This window comes from Lynx canadensis, chromosome A2 (assembly GCF_007474595.2).
Source record: "Lynx canadensis isolate LIC74 chromosome A2, mLynCan4.pri.v2, whole genome shotgun sequence".
NCBI lineage: Eukaryota > Metazoa > Chordata > Mammalia > Carnivora > Felidae > Lynx > Lynx canadensis.
Window position 1 is genome coordinate 145,741,418 of NC_044304.2, and position 16,887 is coordinate 145,758,304.

Genomic DNA, 16,887 nt, shown 5'->3' on the forward strand with positions numbered 1-16,887 from the left:
TGACTGGAAACATGAGGAAAATCTGTAAGAATCACCAGGGTATTAACATGCCCTGCCCCACAGAGAAGTGGGGGTGTAGGGAGGGTGGTAGGTATTCAGCAGACACGTATACTTTGATGAAGAGCCCCATGAGTTCTGATCTCCACTCCAAATGAAGAACCATAGCTCTCAGGAGTGAGCTGCCAGGCCATGAAGAGCATACAAGGATCAGTTCCAAGCCCCAGGCCTGTATACCCAGCATTTTTTGCACTAGAGACCCGAGCCCAAGGGTTTTTCCTTTCGCTACTTTCCTTAGGCTTTTAATTCCCCTGGAAGAGTAAAAATAAGGACACCCCAAAAAGAAAGAAAAGTGTACCTGTGGCCCTACCTCTTTACTGATATTGCCCATTCTTCAAAATGTCCAAGCCCAGGTATACAGTGTACAGTTCTAACAGCTGGGGACAAAGGTACATAAAAGACACAGGATCTACCCTCCAGGGAGCAGCCTGTGTGTGGGGGCGGGGGTAGTTAGTGTGGGGGGTTGAAGCTACAAGCACAGAGTTGATTATAAAGTGTAACTGCTCACGGGGAAAGCAAAAAATGCTACTGGAGCACACACAAGACAGGAAAAGCACCTAAGGTAGATACGGAGATGGGCATGGGAGCTCCAGGAAGGCTCAGAGGAAAATGCAATGCATGAGGTGAATACTAAAGGATAAAGGCAAGCGAGCCAGAAGAAGGGACCATGCACAACAGCCAGCCACTCCCCTCTGGAAGGCTGGTCACCTGCAGGGTGGGTGCAGTCCTACATCTTGGACCCTCACTGTAGGCAGGCACTACCCCTCCCTATCAGAAGGACCTTCTATACCCAGGTTGGGCTTTAAACCACAAGCACTGAAGAGCAACTAAGGGGTTTCCAGCAGGAAGTGGCAAGATCGGATATTCTGAAAACAGGATCACTCCAGCAGCAAAATGAAAGGCAGACTGGAAGGAGGGAGACTAGACACAGGGAGCTCTGAAGCTGTGGGGTGATCTGCAACAGCCCAGGTGGATCACGAGGGCCTGAATTAAGCAGTGGTGGTAGGGATGGGGGGGTGGGTAGGCAGAGAGAGTAAAGATGTCAAGAAGGCAGAATAAGGAGTAAAGGGATGACATTCAGGTTTCCCACTTGGGTAATAGCGGAGTGAAAACACACACACACACACACACACACACACACACACACACACACAATCATGGTCTGACTTTAGAGGATATAATACAGAAATCAATAGCAGACATGTTAAAGTTTTAGGGGCCAGTTGGGATATTCTTGAAGAGAAGTTTGAAAGGCAGGAAGCTGTACCAATCTAGAGTCTGGGAAACAGCTCAACTGAAGATGTAAACACCTGAGTCATTTTATGGTAAAGGATTTGTAATCTGCAAAGACTGAGCATGAAGCCTGTGGAATAATCAACGTTTAATCAATCTAGATCAACCTACAGAGAGAGATGCAGGACCAAGGCAGGGATTTACAGTGAAACAGAACTAAGTATGTTTCTTTAGTCCATGGGTCCACCACCTATGGCATCGTCGGTTTTCATAAATATTTATTGTACCGTGCCAAGGTGATCTATTTATGTTTTTTGGGTTTGTTTGTTTGTTTGTTTGTTTGTGAGAAAGAGTGTGCGTGCACCTGCACGAGCAGGGAAGGAGCAGTGGGAGAGAGAGAATCTTAAGCAGGCTCCACACGCAGTCCAGAGCCCGATGTGGGGCTCGATCTCACGACTGACAGATCATCACCTGAGCCGAAATCAAGAGCCCTATGCTTTAATCAACTGAACCACCCAGGCGTTCCCATTTACATATTATTGATGGCTGCTTCTGTGCTGGGACAGCTGAGTTAAGTAGTTGGGGGAAAAAAAAACCGTAATAGTCCACAAAGTCTAAATTGCTATTTGGCCTTTTATAGGATATCTATGATTTGCCCACCCTTCCTTTAGTCAATAACTCTTGGGCAAAGTCCATTCCACTTCCTACCTCAGTTTCTCCATTTGAGAAACAAAAAGTACATTATGTTTAACTGCAAAAAGAACTTAAACGGCTCATGAATATTGTTAATTTCAAAGCCATTCATCAAAATGTATGCTCAACCCTTAAAACACTTTGTGCAACACAACCAACTGTGTTTTCAATTAAAGTCAAGGTTTTAGGGGTGCCTGGGTGGCTCAGTCGGTTAACTGTTTGACTTCGGCTCAGGTCATGATCTCACGATTCGAGAGTTTGAGCCCCGCATCGGTCTCTGTGCTGACAGCTCAGAGCCTGGAGCCTGCTTTGGATTCTGTGTCTCCCTCTCTCTCTCTCTCTCTCTGCCCCTCCCCTGCTCATGCTCTCTCTCTCAAAAATAAACAAACATTGAAAAAAAATTCTTTTTAATAAAAAATAAGGTCAAGGTTTTAAAGTATATAAAAATTTACAAAAGATCATTTGAGGATACAGTATTTGAATTACAAGGCAATTTACTGGTTTACATGTGACTACAAAATAAAGGGAATCCCAATCTTAACCTAAAACCCAATTCAGAATGTTACACCACAGTCTACTCCAGAAAGCATTCACCTCTACAAGAATCTTTGATAACGGAAGAGATGCACCATAAAGCAGATTAAACCACTGCCATCATTTTTTGGTCACCTACCATGTCCAGATAACTATGCTGAGCACCTAATGCCTGTTTGTCTCATTCAAGCCCTACAATGAGGGCACCCAGACATTTTACAGATGAGGAAACTAAGCCTTAGAAAAGAGCTTCATCTCACATCACCTAGTAGAGAGTGAATGGGAGAACCAGTAACTGGTCCAGCCATAATCAGAACCAAGTCTGCCCTCAGAGGCTCCGTGCTCACCCTCAAATCCATACTTTATAAATTTGTTACTTGTACCAAGGGAGATAACATCTGCAAAGAGACAAATGGAATCTGGAAACAAGTAGGAACACATATCTGCTTCTCTTCCTCCTCAGAACTCAGAGTAGGTCTCAGAATGGCCTTTGGTATCACAGGCGTAAGAAGGTGAGACATATCAACTGTCCCAAAGGGCTCTGGCCTCGGAACCACAACCAGGTTCAGCACTCACCGCCAGCAGAGAATGTATTCTGGTTTCCACGCCATCACCTCACAAATGAACTTTTTAAACAACCCCCTCTATAAACTGAGAGCAGCTAGCACCAGAAATAAAAAGATCTTAGTAAATCAGATATTACAGTAATGTACTCTAAGAGGTAATACAATACACTCAGTGGAAAGAACACAGGCTTTCCCTTCAAATTGACCCGGGTTTGAATTCTGGGTTCAACACTAGCCTTCTTTATGACCGTAACTTACCTTCTGCGAGTCGTCTCCCTTGGGAAAAGAAGACCACCTTCCTTTCCACATGGTCTGCCGAAATAGCAGCACTGTTATGACGACTTTAGTGGGTTTAGAGTCAGCCCGAGTTTATCACCCAGCCCTGCAACTTACTTGGCATGAGACTGAGGCCTAAGCCTCAGGTTTCTCATCTGTAAAACAGGAAAAATGACAACAGGATCTACCTCTTGGGGTATTTTGAGGATTAAGATATCTAAAGTGCTAACAGCACAGTGCCTGGCACACAGTAAGCACTCTAAGAGGCTTTTTATCAGTTTAAGTTACAGACCAAGTGACAACTCAACCTCACACCTTCCTAGAACTGATCTTTTAGGGGAAACAGCATCCCTCCCTCAGGCTATGAAATTAACTTTTATAGCTTTAAAGGAGTGGTAGAAACATATTTCCAAAAAAAAAACAAAAAAACACACACACAGTGGCTTGGCTCCATTTTGTTAAATGGCGGGAAGTTTTCTCATTTCTTGCCTCAAACTTCAAAAAAAAAAAAAAATTAAATAATCCTACTGGTGCTTTCAGGCAGACAACGCCCTTACCCTCTAAACTGAACAAGATCATTTTCCCCCACATATGGTTTTCAGAGCACCAGGAAGAAACACTGGAAAGGCATCTGCTGAGAAGCAGAACTTTAACGCTTTGTAAAACAGTCTGCCTGCACCTGTGGCCAAAGCACAAGCAAACAGACTAAGCAACCCAGACTCCAGTCTGCCTGTCTTGCAAAAAATCCCCCATCCCCAACATGTAGTCATGTTTGAGCCTCACCCCCTCACCTCAAAAGTCACAAAAATACTGAATTCCAGAGCTTTCTTCCAATCATTAGTTCTGGATTTAGAAACATATCAAAGGCAATGCAAAAACAACCTATAATAAAAAAATTCCTTGTCCTTGGCCAGCCTCCTAAGTCCATCCAGCTAAAATGTGCCTTTCACCCCAGGTTCAATCATTAATGACATGACAGAAGAAATTCATAAATCTCTCTCTCAAAAGGCTTTCTCAGATGCACGGTTTCGGTTTATAGGACTTCAGCTTTTTTCTATAGGTAGATAATCACATTTATTTAGTCCAAAGCCCTAATATCCTAAACACAAACTTTTAGCGGGTACTATAACTGGCTTATAGAAGTCTTCTGCCATTAAACATATCCAGTTCAGGGTGCCTGGGTGGCTCAGTCGGTTAAGCATTCAACTTCTGCTCAGGTCATGATCTCATGGTTCCTGGGCTTGAGCCCCATGTCGGGCTCAGTGCTGACAGCTCCGAGCCTAGAGCCTGCTTCACATTCTGTGTCTCCCTCTCTCTCTGCTCCTCCCCTGCTTGCTTGCTTGCTCTCTCTCTCTCTCTCTCTGTCTCAAAAATAAACATTAAAAAAATATATATCCAGTTCAAGGAATTTAAGAAAAATAGGAAAAGTCTTTTGATACAGCACTGGCTTCATCTACCACAGAAATCAACATGCTTAGCTTATATAGACCTTAACAGATTTGCGCTTTTTTAAAAAAATTTTTCTTTAATGTTTATTTTTGAGGAAGAGAGACAGAGCATGAGCAGGGGAGGGGCACAGAGAGAGAGGGAGACACAGCATCTGAAACAGGCTCAGGTTCTGAGCTATCAGCACAGAGCCCAACGCAGGGCTCGAACCCACAAACCGTGAGATCATGACCTGGGCCAAAGTCAGACGCTTAACCGACTTGAGCCACCCAGGCGCCCCAAACAGATTTGCGTTAAATTTCTCAACCATTTGCTACAGAATCATAACAAGTGATTAATGTTTTGTGCTTGCTTCTCATTTTTTAAAAACCATTCATCAGAGCGCCCCGGTGGCTCAGTTGGTTGAACACCTGACTTTGGCTCAGGTCATGATTTCACAATTTGTGAGTTCCAGCTTACTGCTGTCAGCATGGAGCCCACTTCAGATCCTCTGTCCCCCGCCCTTTCCCCACTGGCATGTTCTCTCTTAAAAATAAACATTAAAAAAGAATTTATCTATGCTCAAGTTCTAGAAGAATTGAAAGAAAGAAAGAAAGAAAGAAAGAAAGAAAGAAAGAAAGAAAGAAAGAAAGAAAGAAAAGAAAAGAAAAGAAAAGAAGAAAAGAAAGAAAATAAATCCCTATCAAAAATCGAATTCAGGACAAGAAGCATCCTCTCCAACACTATGCAACAGTCTAGGTCCAGACTTTGCAAGCCTTACTTTTGTTTTGAAAGCTAAAGGAAGGAAAGTAGCTTTTCTGTTTTAGCTTTCATTCCTGGGGAAATGGAAATAGATGCAGGGCTTCAAGGTTATACAGTACACACAGAGAACATCCTGTCCACTTGCCTAACACACTGGTAGCATGCTCACAGCTAATGGTCAAACCACCTGCAAAAGTCTCATTTGCTCAGTCCCACATGTTGCCCACAAATTCAAGATTATGCTGTTTCATTTTGTTTATTTTAGAACAGTCACCTTGTATCCAACTGATCCAGCCCACGTCTGCTGCCAACCTGTTAACAAGTATTACATCTGCTAAAGGCAGGAAGTAAATAGAACACTTCCAGCCCCTACCCTAATAGCAGACCCTCTACCCCTACTCCTTCTGCACCTGCTAAACTGTGTGCGTTGTCTGTATGTGTGTTGGAGGCTGTGGGTGGATGACAGGAGACGACAAGGCTGACAGAACGCACACTGTGGGGGTTTCTGAGAGGAAAGGTCACAGGCAGGAATACTGGGCAATACAAACTTGTCCAGTTCTTTTAATCCCAGGTATGCTGCTCCCTGAAATAAATCCTTAGCTAATAAAAAGACTTTTAGAGATATCACGGAGGGATGTGGGTGATTTTAAAGCATCAAGTAGCTAGGAAAGAAAACTGCAACTTTGAACTGTAAGGTTTAGAAGAGTTCTTTTTAAAAATCTACCTGCATATGATTTTCCTAAATTAAAAATAATATCTATGCAGTATTCCATGTTGCCCCTCGCATCTCAACGAACATACCTTTGAGTACTCTCCTTAAACAAACCCAAGTGTGGGATTCATTACCAAGAGCTAAAACCAAACGCACACACCAACGACCATTACTATTCTGTGCTATACATTTAACATTTCTTCTCTGAAGGCACTGCGAGTTTCAGAATCCTGCAACTACCTCCAACCTGGTCTCTAAAACTGCTTCTATTTAAATTGGGTGCTGATCAGCCTCAACTTTCAGGCCTTGAAGCAAGATAAATGCTCCCATTAAAAAGGACTGGCAGAGGGACACATGATGGCTGGCTCAGTCAGTAGAGTATGCAACTCTTGATCTTGGGGGGCCTGAGTTCAAGCCTCACACTGGCATGGAGCTTTAAAAAAAAAAAAAAAAAGACTGGCAGCTCAGGAATGCCAAAAGTGGCAAGACCCCAAAGAGAGGGCTCATATCATCACCTTTACACACACACACAGTTGATTAACGAGAGCCACTCAAGCTCTCTACATGAGGTTCTTAACAACTGTATTCATACTTGCTGTGATGTATAGCAAGAGACGCAAAGATCAAAAATATCCTCATGAAAGACGTCGAAAAACACAAATTCTTAAAATTACCAACCCTGTATAAACCTACACCTATTCCGATTTGATGATAGAAAGAAAATACCCATTAGACCATCTGCTGTGCCTCTTAAAAGCAAGAAGGCATGGATGAGAGCAAATGTATTCAGCGCTAGGCTACAATTATTTCTATTTTGGAAAGTAAATGACCAACCCCAGTTCAAAGGAAAAATATCAATTTCTGTTATCTGTGTGTTTCAAAAGGGCAGTAATAAATAAGAGCCAAATTAATGAGTCTGAAACTGAAATTAAAACAAAAGCTCGACTGACCATAATTTTAAAATACCAAAACCCATTTATAGACTTAACGAAAAAAAAAAAAAATTCTCCTGTTGGGGTCCTGGGTGACTTGGTTGAGCGTCAGACTTCGGCTCAGGTCATGATCTCACAGTTCGTGAGTTCAAGCCCCATATCGGACTCTTTGTTGTCAGCACAGGGCCCACTTCGGATCCTGTCCCTCTCTCTCTATGCCTCTCCCCTGCTTGTGTGCGTGCATGCATGCGCTATCTCAAAAATAAAACATAAAAAAAAAATCTGTTAATACCCCCACTTAAAACCTTCACCAATGCCTCTCAGTGCCTGCAGAACACAATTCCCTCAGCCCCCCCACACATCTGCAGAGTCTTCGCTTGTACCTTGGCCTCCCCAATCCAGGAACTCTGTGCACATTCATGATGGGCTTTTATAGCTCTATGCCTTTGCCTAGTTCCCTCTTCTCCTTCCGGAATGTCCTTCAAGTCTGTATGCTGTCCGAAAATGCCTACTCATCTTTCAAGACCAAGGTCAAGCTTCACCTCTCGTAAGAGCCACGTTTCCAAGTGGGCTGCGCATTACTCCCTCCTCTATGTCACTCTGTCATTCAAGGGCTGACAAAGTTCACCTCTCTCTCCTAGAACAGAGGAGCTATGTCTTGCTTTTCATGGTAGCACCCTTACTGCTTTGCAAGGGCCTCACAGAGAAAAGGCACTCAAAATATTTGGTTAGAAAACAGACTGAGACAACAATGGGATACCATTTCACATCCATCACGTTAGCAAATACTAAAAAAGCTAGACAAGTGTTGGTATGGATATGAACAAACAGGAGGCCTCAAATGCTGTTGACGGAAATGTAGTTTTTTGGTACAACCACTTTAAAGAGTAACTTTTTTGGGGTACCTGAGTGGCTCAGTTGGTTAAGCATCCGACTTTGGCTCACATCATGATCTCACAGTTTGTGGGTTTGAGCCCTGCGTCAGGCTCTGTGCTGATTGCTCAGAGCCTGGAGCCTGCTTTGGATTGTGTCTCCCTCTCTCTCCGCCCCTCCCCTGCTCGCTCTGTCTCAAAAATAAACAAACATTAAAAAAAAATTTTTTTAAATAAAGAGTAACTTTTTCATCTCTAGCAAAGCTGAAGACATGCACCATTAAGACCAGCAATTATATGGGGCACCTGGGTGGCTCAGTTGGTTAAGTGTCTGACTTCGGTTCAGGTCATGATCTCACCGTTCGTGGGTATGACCCCCACGTTGGGCTCTGTGTTGACAGGTCGGAGCCTGGAGCCTGCTTCAGATTCTGTCTCCTGCTCTCTCTGCCCCTCCCCTGCTCATGCTCTCTCTCTCAAAAATAAATAAATATTAAAAACAAAAAAAAAGCAATTTTGCTTCAGGTTATATACATTAGGTCATTATTTGTCAAATGTGGGTCCTGATCAGCACTTTTTACAATGAGGGGATAGATACATTATTTCAAGGATGCGTCTCTTGTATGGCTAAGGATTTTTTCAGGGTAAATATTTTTTAAGTTATTTTATTTTTATAGAACTACAGCTTCCATTATATCTGTGCATGTATGTGCGCACGCTGGGTCTCAATGTAAAATACGTTTCTTATTATGTCTAATGAACAAAAGAACCTGAAAAATCTTGCCCTACTGCCCTACAGAAACACATATGTGCTCAAAATGACATTCATAAATGTTGTTTACAGCACTATATATAATGGCAAAAAATTGAAAGTAACCTAAATGTACATCAACAAATAAGGAAAATATGGTATATGCATGTAACTTTTATAAATGAGGTACAGCTACTTCTATCAGTATCAACAAATCTTAAAAATACGGAACTAAAATGTATGCTACTATTTATTTAAACACGCAAAGCAATGACAAATATTACTTATGGATATGCACATATACATAAGAAAGTAAAAAAAAAATGAGGGGAAAGAGAATTGAAGAAAGTTGCAACTTCTAGTTCATGAAGAGGGGGAGGGAAGAGGAATCGTGGAGGACTACACAGAGGCTTCAATTTAACTACAGGTCTTCTCTCTTTTTAAAAAATAAAATTTCTGGGGCACCTGGGTGGCTCAGTCGGTTAAGGGTCTGACTCGATTTTGGCTCAGGTCGTGATCTCATGGTTGCGAGATTGAGCCTGGCATCAGGCTCCACTCTAGGCATGGAGCCTGTTTAAGATTTCTCCCTTCCTCCTCTTCTGCCGCTCTCCCACTTGTGTGTGCTCTCTCAAAAAATAAATAAATAATAAATAAAATACAAAAAAAATGTTTAAATGTCTGCAACAAATACGGCAAAATGTTAAGATCTGACAAAACAGTAAATGGATGCTGTTCTATTATCAGCAAGATCTCTTCCTATTTCTTGTGGTGCTCAAAATATCTCATCATCCAAAAAATATTTTTAGGGGTGGCTGGATGGCTCCGTCAGTTAAGCGTCCAACTTCTGCTCAGGTCATAATCCCGCAGTCCATGTGTTCGAGCCCCGCATCAGGCTCTGCGCTGACAGTTCGAAGCCTAGAGCCTGCTTCAGATTCTGTGTCTGTCTGTCCGTCTGTCTCCCTCCCTCCCTCCCTCTCCAAAAAAAAGAAGAAAAAGAAAAAAAAGAAAAACTCTAAAAGCTTAATTTATAAGTTATTAGAATGTGTGAAAAACATTTTCCCCACTAGGATAACATGAGTTTTAAAGCAATTTTTGCAGAACTTTGTCTTTCTAATACTGTTTAGAGTAAGAGCATATGCTTTCATACCCTGAAAATGGATAAACAATCTCATCACTTCAGTATTTCCTCTATGGAAAAATTACATGATACCAGTGGAATTGGTGTTAACATTCTCTGGTGTGATAACGGTACTGAACTTACACAGGAAAAGTCCTTACTCTTTGAAGATGTATGTTCAAGTATTTTAGGTAAAAGTGTCATGACTTTTGCAACTTACTTGGAAAAGGCTCAACTAAAAACATATATGATAAAGGAAATATGACAAAATGTTTATTGAGTCTACATGGAAGATCTACAGGTATTCACTTATTTTATTCTTTCCACTTTCATGTATCTGAGATTTTTCATAGTAAACTATAAAGAAATTTTCCAGTGAATATCTGTTGAACAAAAACCATAATGCCGATGTGATGCAATTCTATCTACATTACCCTTACCAACTAACTTCCAGAATAAAATGAAGTTTTATCTGCTTCTGTAGTTTTACTCATAAAAATGTGGCAGCTGAAAGAAAAAGATCTACAATATGGCAAGTTAAAGGCCTACCATATTTTAACCAGTAAATATTATTGCCGACCTAAAATTCGTTCTGCAATATTATTGAATCATAACCTAAAGTAGCTTGAACAAGCTTAGACACTTTTTATGTGATTAAAAGTTATGCAGTAATTTGAAAAAAATCGTAAAACTGATAACCAATTTCCTTAATCACATTTCCAATAAGCCAAACCTCAGTAAAAGGATCTATAACTTAATACCTTATTCTTGTCTCTAATGAGCTAAAAAACCCCAATTACAAACATCCGAGGTGACTGATATTAGATAGAACTGGTTTTAAAACATGGAAACAATCTGAAATCTATTGTTCAAAACACCAGGGATCAGGGAACAAAGAAGGGAGAGAAATGTACTGGCTTGAAATTAAACTGTTTCAGAGAATTCTAACAAGGGCCTTGTCCCATTTACTAAACCATACTGCCTTTCAAGATGTACTCTACATGCAAAATGAAACTGAAACACGACACGGGTAAACCACAAGTCCCCTTCTCCTAAGACAGGGAACAGATACAACTCACCCCACTGGACAAAACCAGAAGGCATTCTTAATTTGGCAGCTCCCCATGACCAGACAAGGATTATAAGATCTTGCTTTAATTCTACCATCTGTAATAATGGTAACAACTCATTTATTCATAGTTAGTCGAAGTGTGACTTAAACATGGTAAGCCAAGCATTTGAATTTTTAGGTGAGCAGGTGAGCAGTTAACACTGAATAATATTTTAATAACTGTTCTTTTGAGAATACTTCAACTAATTCCAAGGATCCATTTCTAGAAATGAAAGGACAACAACTGTTACTGGCCTAAGACAGGAGCTTCTCCTACTCAAACTTAACATTGATGCAGGTTTCTAAACACGAAGCAAAATTTTATCGCAGAAAGTCAGAAATGAAGATGTCAAGGTTTTCTACTTTACACTTCTAAAAAGCCCTAGGAAAAATTCAAACCAAGAAAGTAGTAAGCTGCAGAACTTATTTTTATAATACATATCTGAAAAGATAAGATTCAAACTAAGATTTAAAATTTGTCATAAAGCTATTTTTTTTTTTTAACGTTCATTCATTTTTGAGAGACAGAACATGAACGGGCGAGGGACAGAGAGAGAAGGAGACACAGAATCTGAAGCAGGCTCCAGGATCTGAGCTGTCAGCACAGAGCTGAACTCACGGACCGCGAGATCATGACCTGAGCTGAAGTCGGACGCTTAACCGACTGAGCCACCCAAGGTCCCTCATAAAGCTATTTTCTTTCTTTTTTTTTTTTTTTTATTATTTTTATTTTTTTTATGAAATTTATTGACAAATTGGTTTCCATACAACACCCAGTGCTCATCCCAAAAGGTGCCCTCCTCAATACCCATCACCCACCCTCCCCTCCCTCCCACCCCCCATCAACCCTCAGTTTGTTCTCAGTTTTTAACAGTCTCTTATGCTTCATAAAGCTATTTTCAACTCTCTATTCCCTAGAAGGCAATGCCAGGTATACACATGGCTGTGAAGATCTTTCATATGTTACATATATACACACAATAAGTTACATGCAAAATGGCTATACAGATAAAAATCACAATATTCAAGTTGTAAAAACTTAGGATCCTCTAAGCCAACTCCTTACTCGATATGTAAGGAAACAGATACCCAAGAAGGAAGTGAAAGGCACAAGGTCTTGCAGCACTGAGCAGCAGAGAGAGCGAAGGGCGAGAACACTGGATGGTCTGCCAGGCAGTTTTCTTTCATCCTAACATGCTGCCCCTCCTCTACACCAACCTCCCAAATTAGGTCTTGAGTTCAAGTTTGAAGATAAACTATAAGTGAGAAGAGACAAGTGAATGGTTTGTCTTCTCCCTTAATGCCCCAGCATAAATAATTTTATCACGTAACCCAGTCTTCCAGCAAAGCAAAATCTGTAAGACATGTGATAAAGGTAAGAAATAACATTTATAAACCAAAATTCAAGGCATGGGAAGCCAAGCCTGAATGATAATGCTCCCAAATATGTAAACGAAAGAAAAAAAAAAACAAAACCCTTATCGTTCACTGTGGCAACACTGCTGGTTATCCAACCCAGTATCTATTCTTTCTTCTTTTTCTTTTTTCTAACTTATTTCTACACCCAATGTGGGGCTTGATCTCCCAACTCATGGGTTCGAGCCCTGAGTTGGGCTCTGTGCTGACAGCTCCGAGCCTGGAGCGTACTTCAGATTCTGTGTCTCCTTCTCTCTCTGCTCTTCCCCCGCTCAAACTCTGTCTCTCCTTCAAAAATAAGTAAACATTAAAAAAATTTTTTTAACTAAAATCTTGGGGTGCCTGAGTGGCTCAGTCAGTTGGGCATCTTGGTTTTGACTCAGGTTATCAGCTCATGGTTCTTGGCTTTGAGCCCTCTGTTGGGCTCTGCACAGACAGTGCAGAACCTGCTTGGGATTCTCTTTCTCTCTCTCTCTCCCTCTCTCTGTTCCTCCTCCTGCTTGTGCTCTCCCTCAAAATAAATACTTTAAAAAAAAAAAAGAATATTTAAAAACTAAAAATAAAAAAATCTTTAAAAAATGGGTGCCTATGTTATTTATTTGTATATCTTTATATCTCCATGTTATGGTCCTTTTTGTTTTTATACAGAATTAAATAGAAGCACAAAGTTAGTAACAGAATCTAATAATTCAGCTCTTAATAGACCTCTTCAAGACAACAGAAATTGCTCTTAAGATACAGAAATGAGCATCCGTACTTCCCAGGTCCTCATAAGACCACACAGAATAAATATTAACAGTGCTCAGGTTCAGAATAATAGAAGCCAAAGGTAAACTTACAACTTCTTCAAGCCTCAGTGTGGTATTGGTAAATTTTAAATTTTTTCAATTAAAAGAAATGTTTGAAATCTTTTAATTCTGGGGTGGCTCAGTTGGTTAAGCATCCAACTCTTGATGTCGGCTCAGGTCATGATCTCACAGTTTACGAGTTCAAGCCCCATGAGTTCAAGCCCCATGGCGACAATCACCTGCTTGGGATTCTCTTCCTATTCCTCTCTCGCTGCCCCTCCCCCGCCAAAACAAACTTTAAAAAATAATTTTTTAATCCTGTTACTCTTCATTTTCTAAGAGCTACACAGTACAACCTCCTTTACCTGCTTTACAACAGAAATGGGAATAACTCAATACTCACCATTATGTTTCTATCAACAATATGATTAAATAGAAAAAAAAAAGCTTCGCATATAAAAAAAAACTTATATCATATTTTACACTTTATTTTAAAAGACTGAATTCTGGCAATAGAGTCTAGTCTTCTCACTTGAAATAAAGATAACTGCTTTATGAACGGGATATTCTAACAATGGACCTATTGTCAACTGCCCAGAGTCAGCTCAGGGCCTGATAAAATAAAATTTAATGTAACCTATCCTGTAGCCCAAGAAGTAAACTGCTGTCTAATGTTTCCTCAGCTCCAAACAAAAAGTGCAACAACAAAAAAAAGTGCTGCCTTATTTCATCATATCGACAATACACCATTATTTCATGACACCAAGAAAGAAAAAAGCTGACAAACACTACCAACTGAAAGCCATCTCCATTTCAAAGATGTGGAGATGTAGGAAAAAAGTCTTAGAATCTATATAACATGGTGTAAACTCTGGCATTCTTTACTAACATGAAAACACTTGCCATCTTCATGTTACACCAATTCCCCTTGAAGGCTAAATGTGTATTTATTTACCTGCTTTACTATATACTTCAATTCAATCTGATTTGCATATTTGATTAAAGAATCTAGTATTATGCCAACACTACACTAGGTACAAATAAAGCACATCCTATTACAACATGACAACTTCTCTTCATACATTAGTGAAGGCAGTTCTCAAACTGTCTGGTCTTAGCACCCTTCACACTTAAAAAAAAAAAAAAAAAAATCAATGACCCCAGGGGCGCCTGGGTGGCTCATTCGGCTGAGCGTCTAACTTCAGGTTATGATCTCACAGTGAGTTCAAGCCCCACATCGGGCTCTCTGTTATCAGCACAGAGCCTGCTTTGGCTCCTGTCTCTCCCTTGCTCTGCACTTCCCCTGCTCATGCTCCCTCTCTCAAAAATAATTAAAACCATTAAAAAAAAAAAAAATCGATGACCCCGAAGAGCTTTTGTATGGATATTTACCATTTTGAAATTAAAAACATCAATTCATTTAAAATAATAAATTTTACACATTTTAACATATATCATTTTTATGAAAAATAATTTCCAAAACAAAAAAAAATTTAGCAAATTTCTTTAATATCTGGCTTAACAGAAGTGGGCTGGATTGTCCTATGTGCTTCTGCATTAAATCTGGTACATTTTGAATGTAGTTAGAAAAAAGACGAGTAGTTTATTTTTTTTCTTTTAATTTTTTTTTTTTTTCAACGTTTATTTATTTTGGGACAGAGAGAGACAGAGCATGAACGGGGGAGGGGCAGAGAGAGAGGGAGACACAGAATCGGAAACAGGCTCCAGGCTCCGAGCCATCAGCCCAGAGCCTGACGCGGGGCTCGAACTCACGGACCGCGAGATCGTGACCTGGCTGAAGTCGGACGCTTAACCGACTGCGCCACCCAGGCGCCCCAAGACGAGTAGTTTAATAGACTTTTCAGATCATACCGACATTTTCCACTGATACTACACCAAAACTTGACAAGTGGGTAGTTTCCTCAAGGCCAACTGCAATGTGGAATCTTGAACGGTACCAATGAACTTTTCATACTGTTAAAGTCCACTGGTCTACCTTGAATTTTTAATGAATCTTTTTTACCCAAGCATGATTTTCTATCTTGCACTGGCCACGTGGAAAATACTGGTTCACAAACTTATATGGATCTTCCTAATGTTGTTGACACATTTCATTACACAATATCAAAAAATCACATCTGTTAATATCACCACTAACCTCATCAGAAATGTAAGTATTAAACAACTGTCAAGCATGTGGCTGATAACAAGCTACCCAAAATTCTAATTTTTGGTTTAAGGCTTATATTTTATCATTTTATCATATATCATTTTATATACTAGCAGTTTTCCTTGGAGTGATGGGCTCACTTTTTTTGGAGAAAACGTCTGGATCAAGTATCTACTTTCAAGTACAAATGGCATTCCATAAAAAAACAGCTAGTTCGGTTGCCAACTCAAAATCACCTAAGTTGTTTTTTCTAGAAACCACCACCATACTTTCAATATGCAGGAAAGAGGTTTCTCATTTCATCACACAGAATATTAAAAGACACATAATTGAGGGTCAAAATTTACTAATGATCTTTACTCCTGATCAAGGACATGCTCAAGTGAACCTGCCTTTTTTTAACCACAGGCTTGTGGTGAAAGGCATGTTGATGATGACCACAGTTTGAGTAAGATCTGCTTCTCTCCAGCATGATTTGTGTACATAGGTTTCTGATTTTCCATACAGGTGCCAAAGTTTAGTCTAAAATCAACCCAAGGACTTGGCAAAAACCTGTAGTGGACGTATTTTTTTTTAAAGTTTATTTTGAGAGAGAGATAGAGCAAGGGAGGGGCAAAGAGAGAGGGAAAGAGAGAATTCCAAGCAGGCTCCACACTGTCAGTGCAGAGCTTGACGTGGGGCTTGATCTCACTAACCTGAGATCATGACTTGAGCCAAAATCAAAAGTCTGACACTTAACCGACTGAGCCACCCAGGCATCCCACCTGCAGTATATTATGTATCAAAATTCACTTAACAGGTGTTTTCTGAGCACCTACTTCATACGCAAAGTTAAATGTATGCCAAAGAGACAAAAGCATGAGAAACTCTCATTGGCTCAGGACCCATCATTCCTCTAGGACCTCAGCATTCCCAGTCAATCTGTGTAGCCCAAGATTTTTTATCCATAAAAAGTGAGCCACAAGGATGCATGAGTGGCTCAGTCGGTTAAGCAGCCAACTTTGGCTCAGGTCACGATCTCGCAGTTCATGAGTTTGAGCCCCACGTTAGGCTCTGGAGCCTGCTGCAGATGCTGTGTCTCCCTCCTTCCCTGCCCCTCCCTGGCTCATGCTGTCTCTCAAAAATAAACAAACACACACACACATACACAAATTAAAACCAAAAAAAGTGAGCCATAACATCGCAAAGCAAGGATGCTACAAAAATTGACTGAAATATACCAGAAAGAGGGGCGCCTCGTGTGGCTCAGTCAGTTAAGCATCCAACTTCAGCTCAGGTCATGATCTCACAGTTCGTGAGTTCAAGCCCCACATAAGGCTCTACTTTGGACTCTGTGTCTCCCTCTCTCTCTACCCATCCCTGGCTCATGCTCAGTCTGTCTCTCTCTCAAATAAATGAACATTAAAATATATGTGTGTGTGTGTATATATATATACACACACACACACACACACACATATATATATGCATATATA

General features: G+C 40.6%; 1 protein-coding gene across 6 annotated transcripts in view; it reads right to left on the reverse strand.

The window, feature by feature from the left end:
• UBE2H (ubiquitin conjugating enzyme E2 H) overlaps positions 1 to 16,887 on the reverse strand; it is a 103,093-nt gene that overhangs the window by 68,181 nt on the left and 18,025 nt on the right. The window contains exons 1-2 of one of the 6 annotated variants that reach the window (XM_032592449.1): positions 3,477 to 3,514; positions 3,342 to 3,395 (exon numbers count right to left, since the gene is read on the reverse strand). The exons of the other annotated variants lie outside the window; for them this stretch is intronic. Of the exons in view, the coding sequence (XP_032448340.1) occupies positions 3,342 to 3,395; positions 3,477 to 3,514 (92 nt within the window). Of the gene's footprint in view, positions 1 to 3,341; positions 3,396 to 3,476; positions 3,515 to 16,887 lie in introns of those variants that run through there. 6 annotated transcript variants of the gene reach the window in all.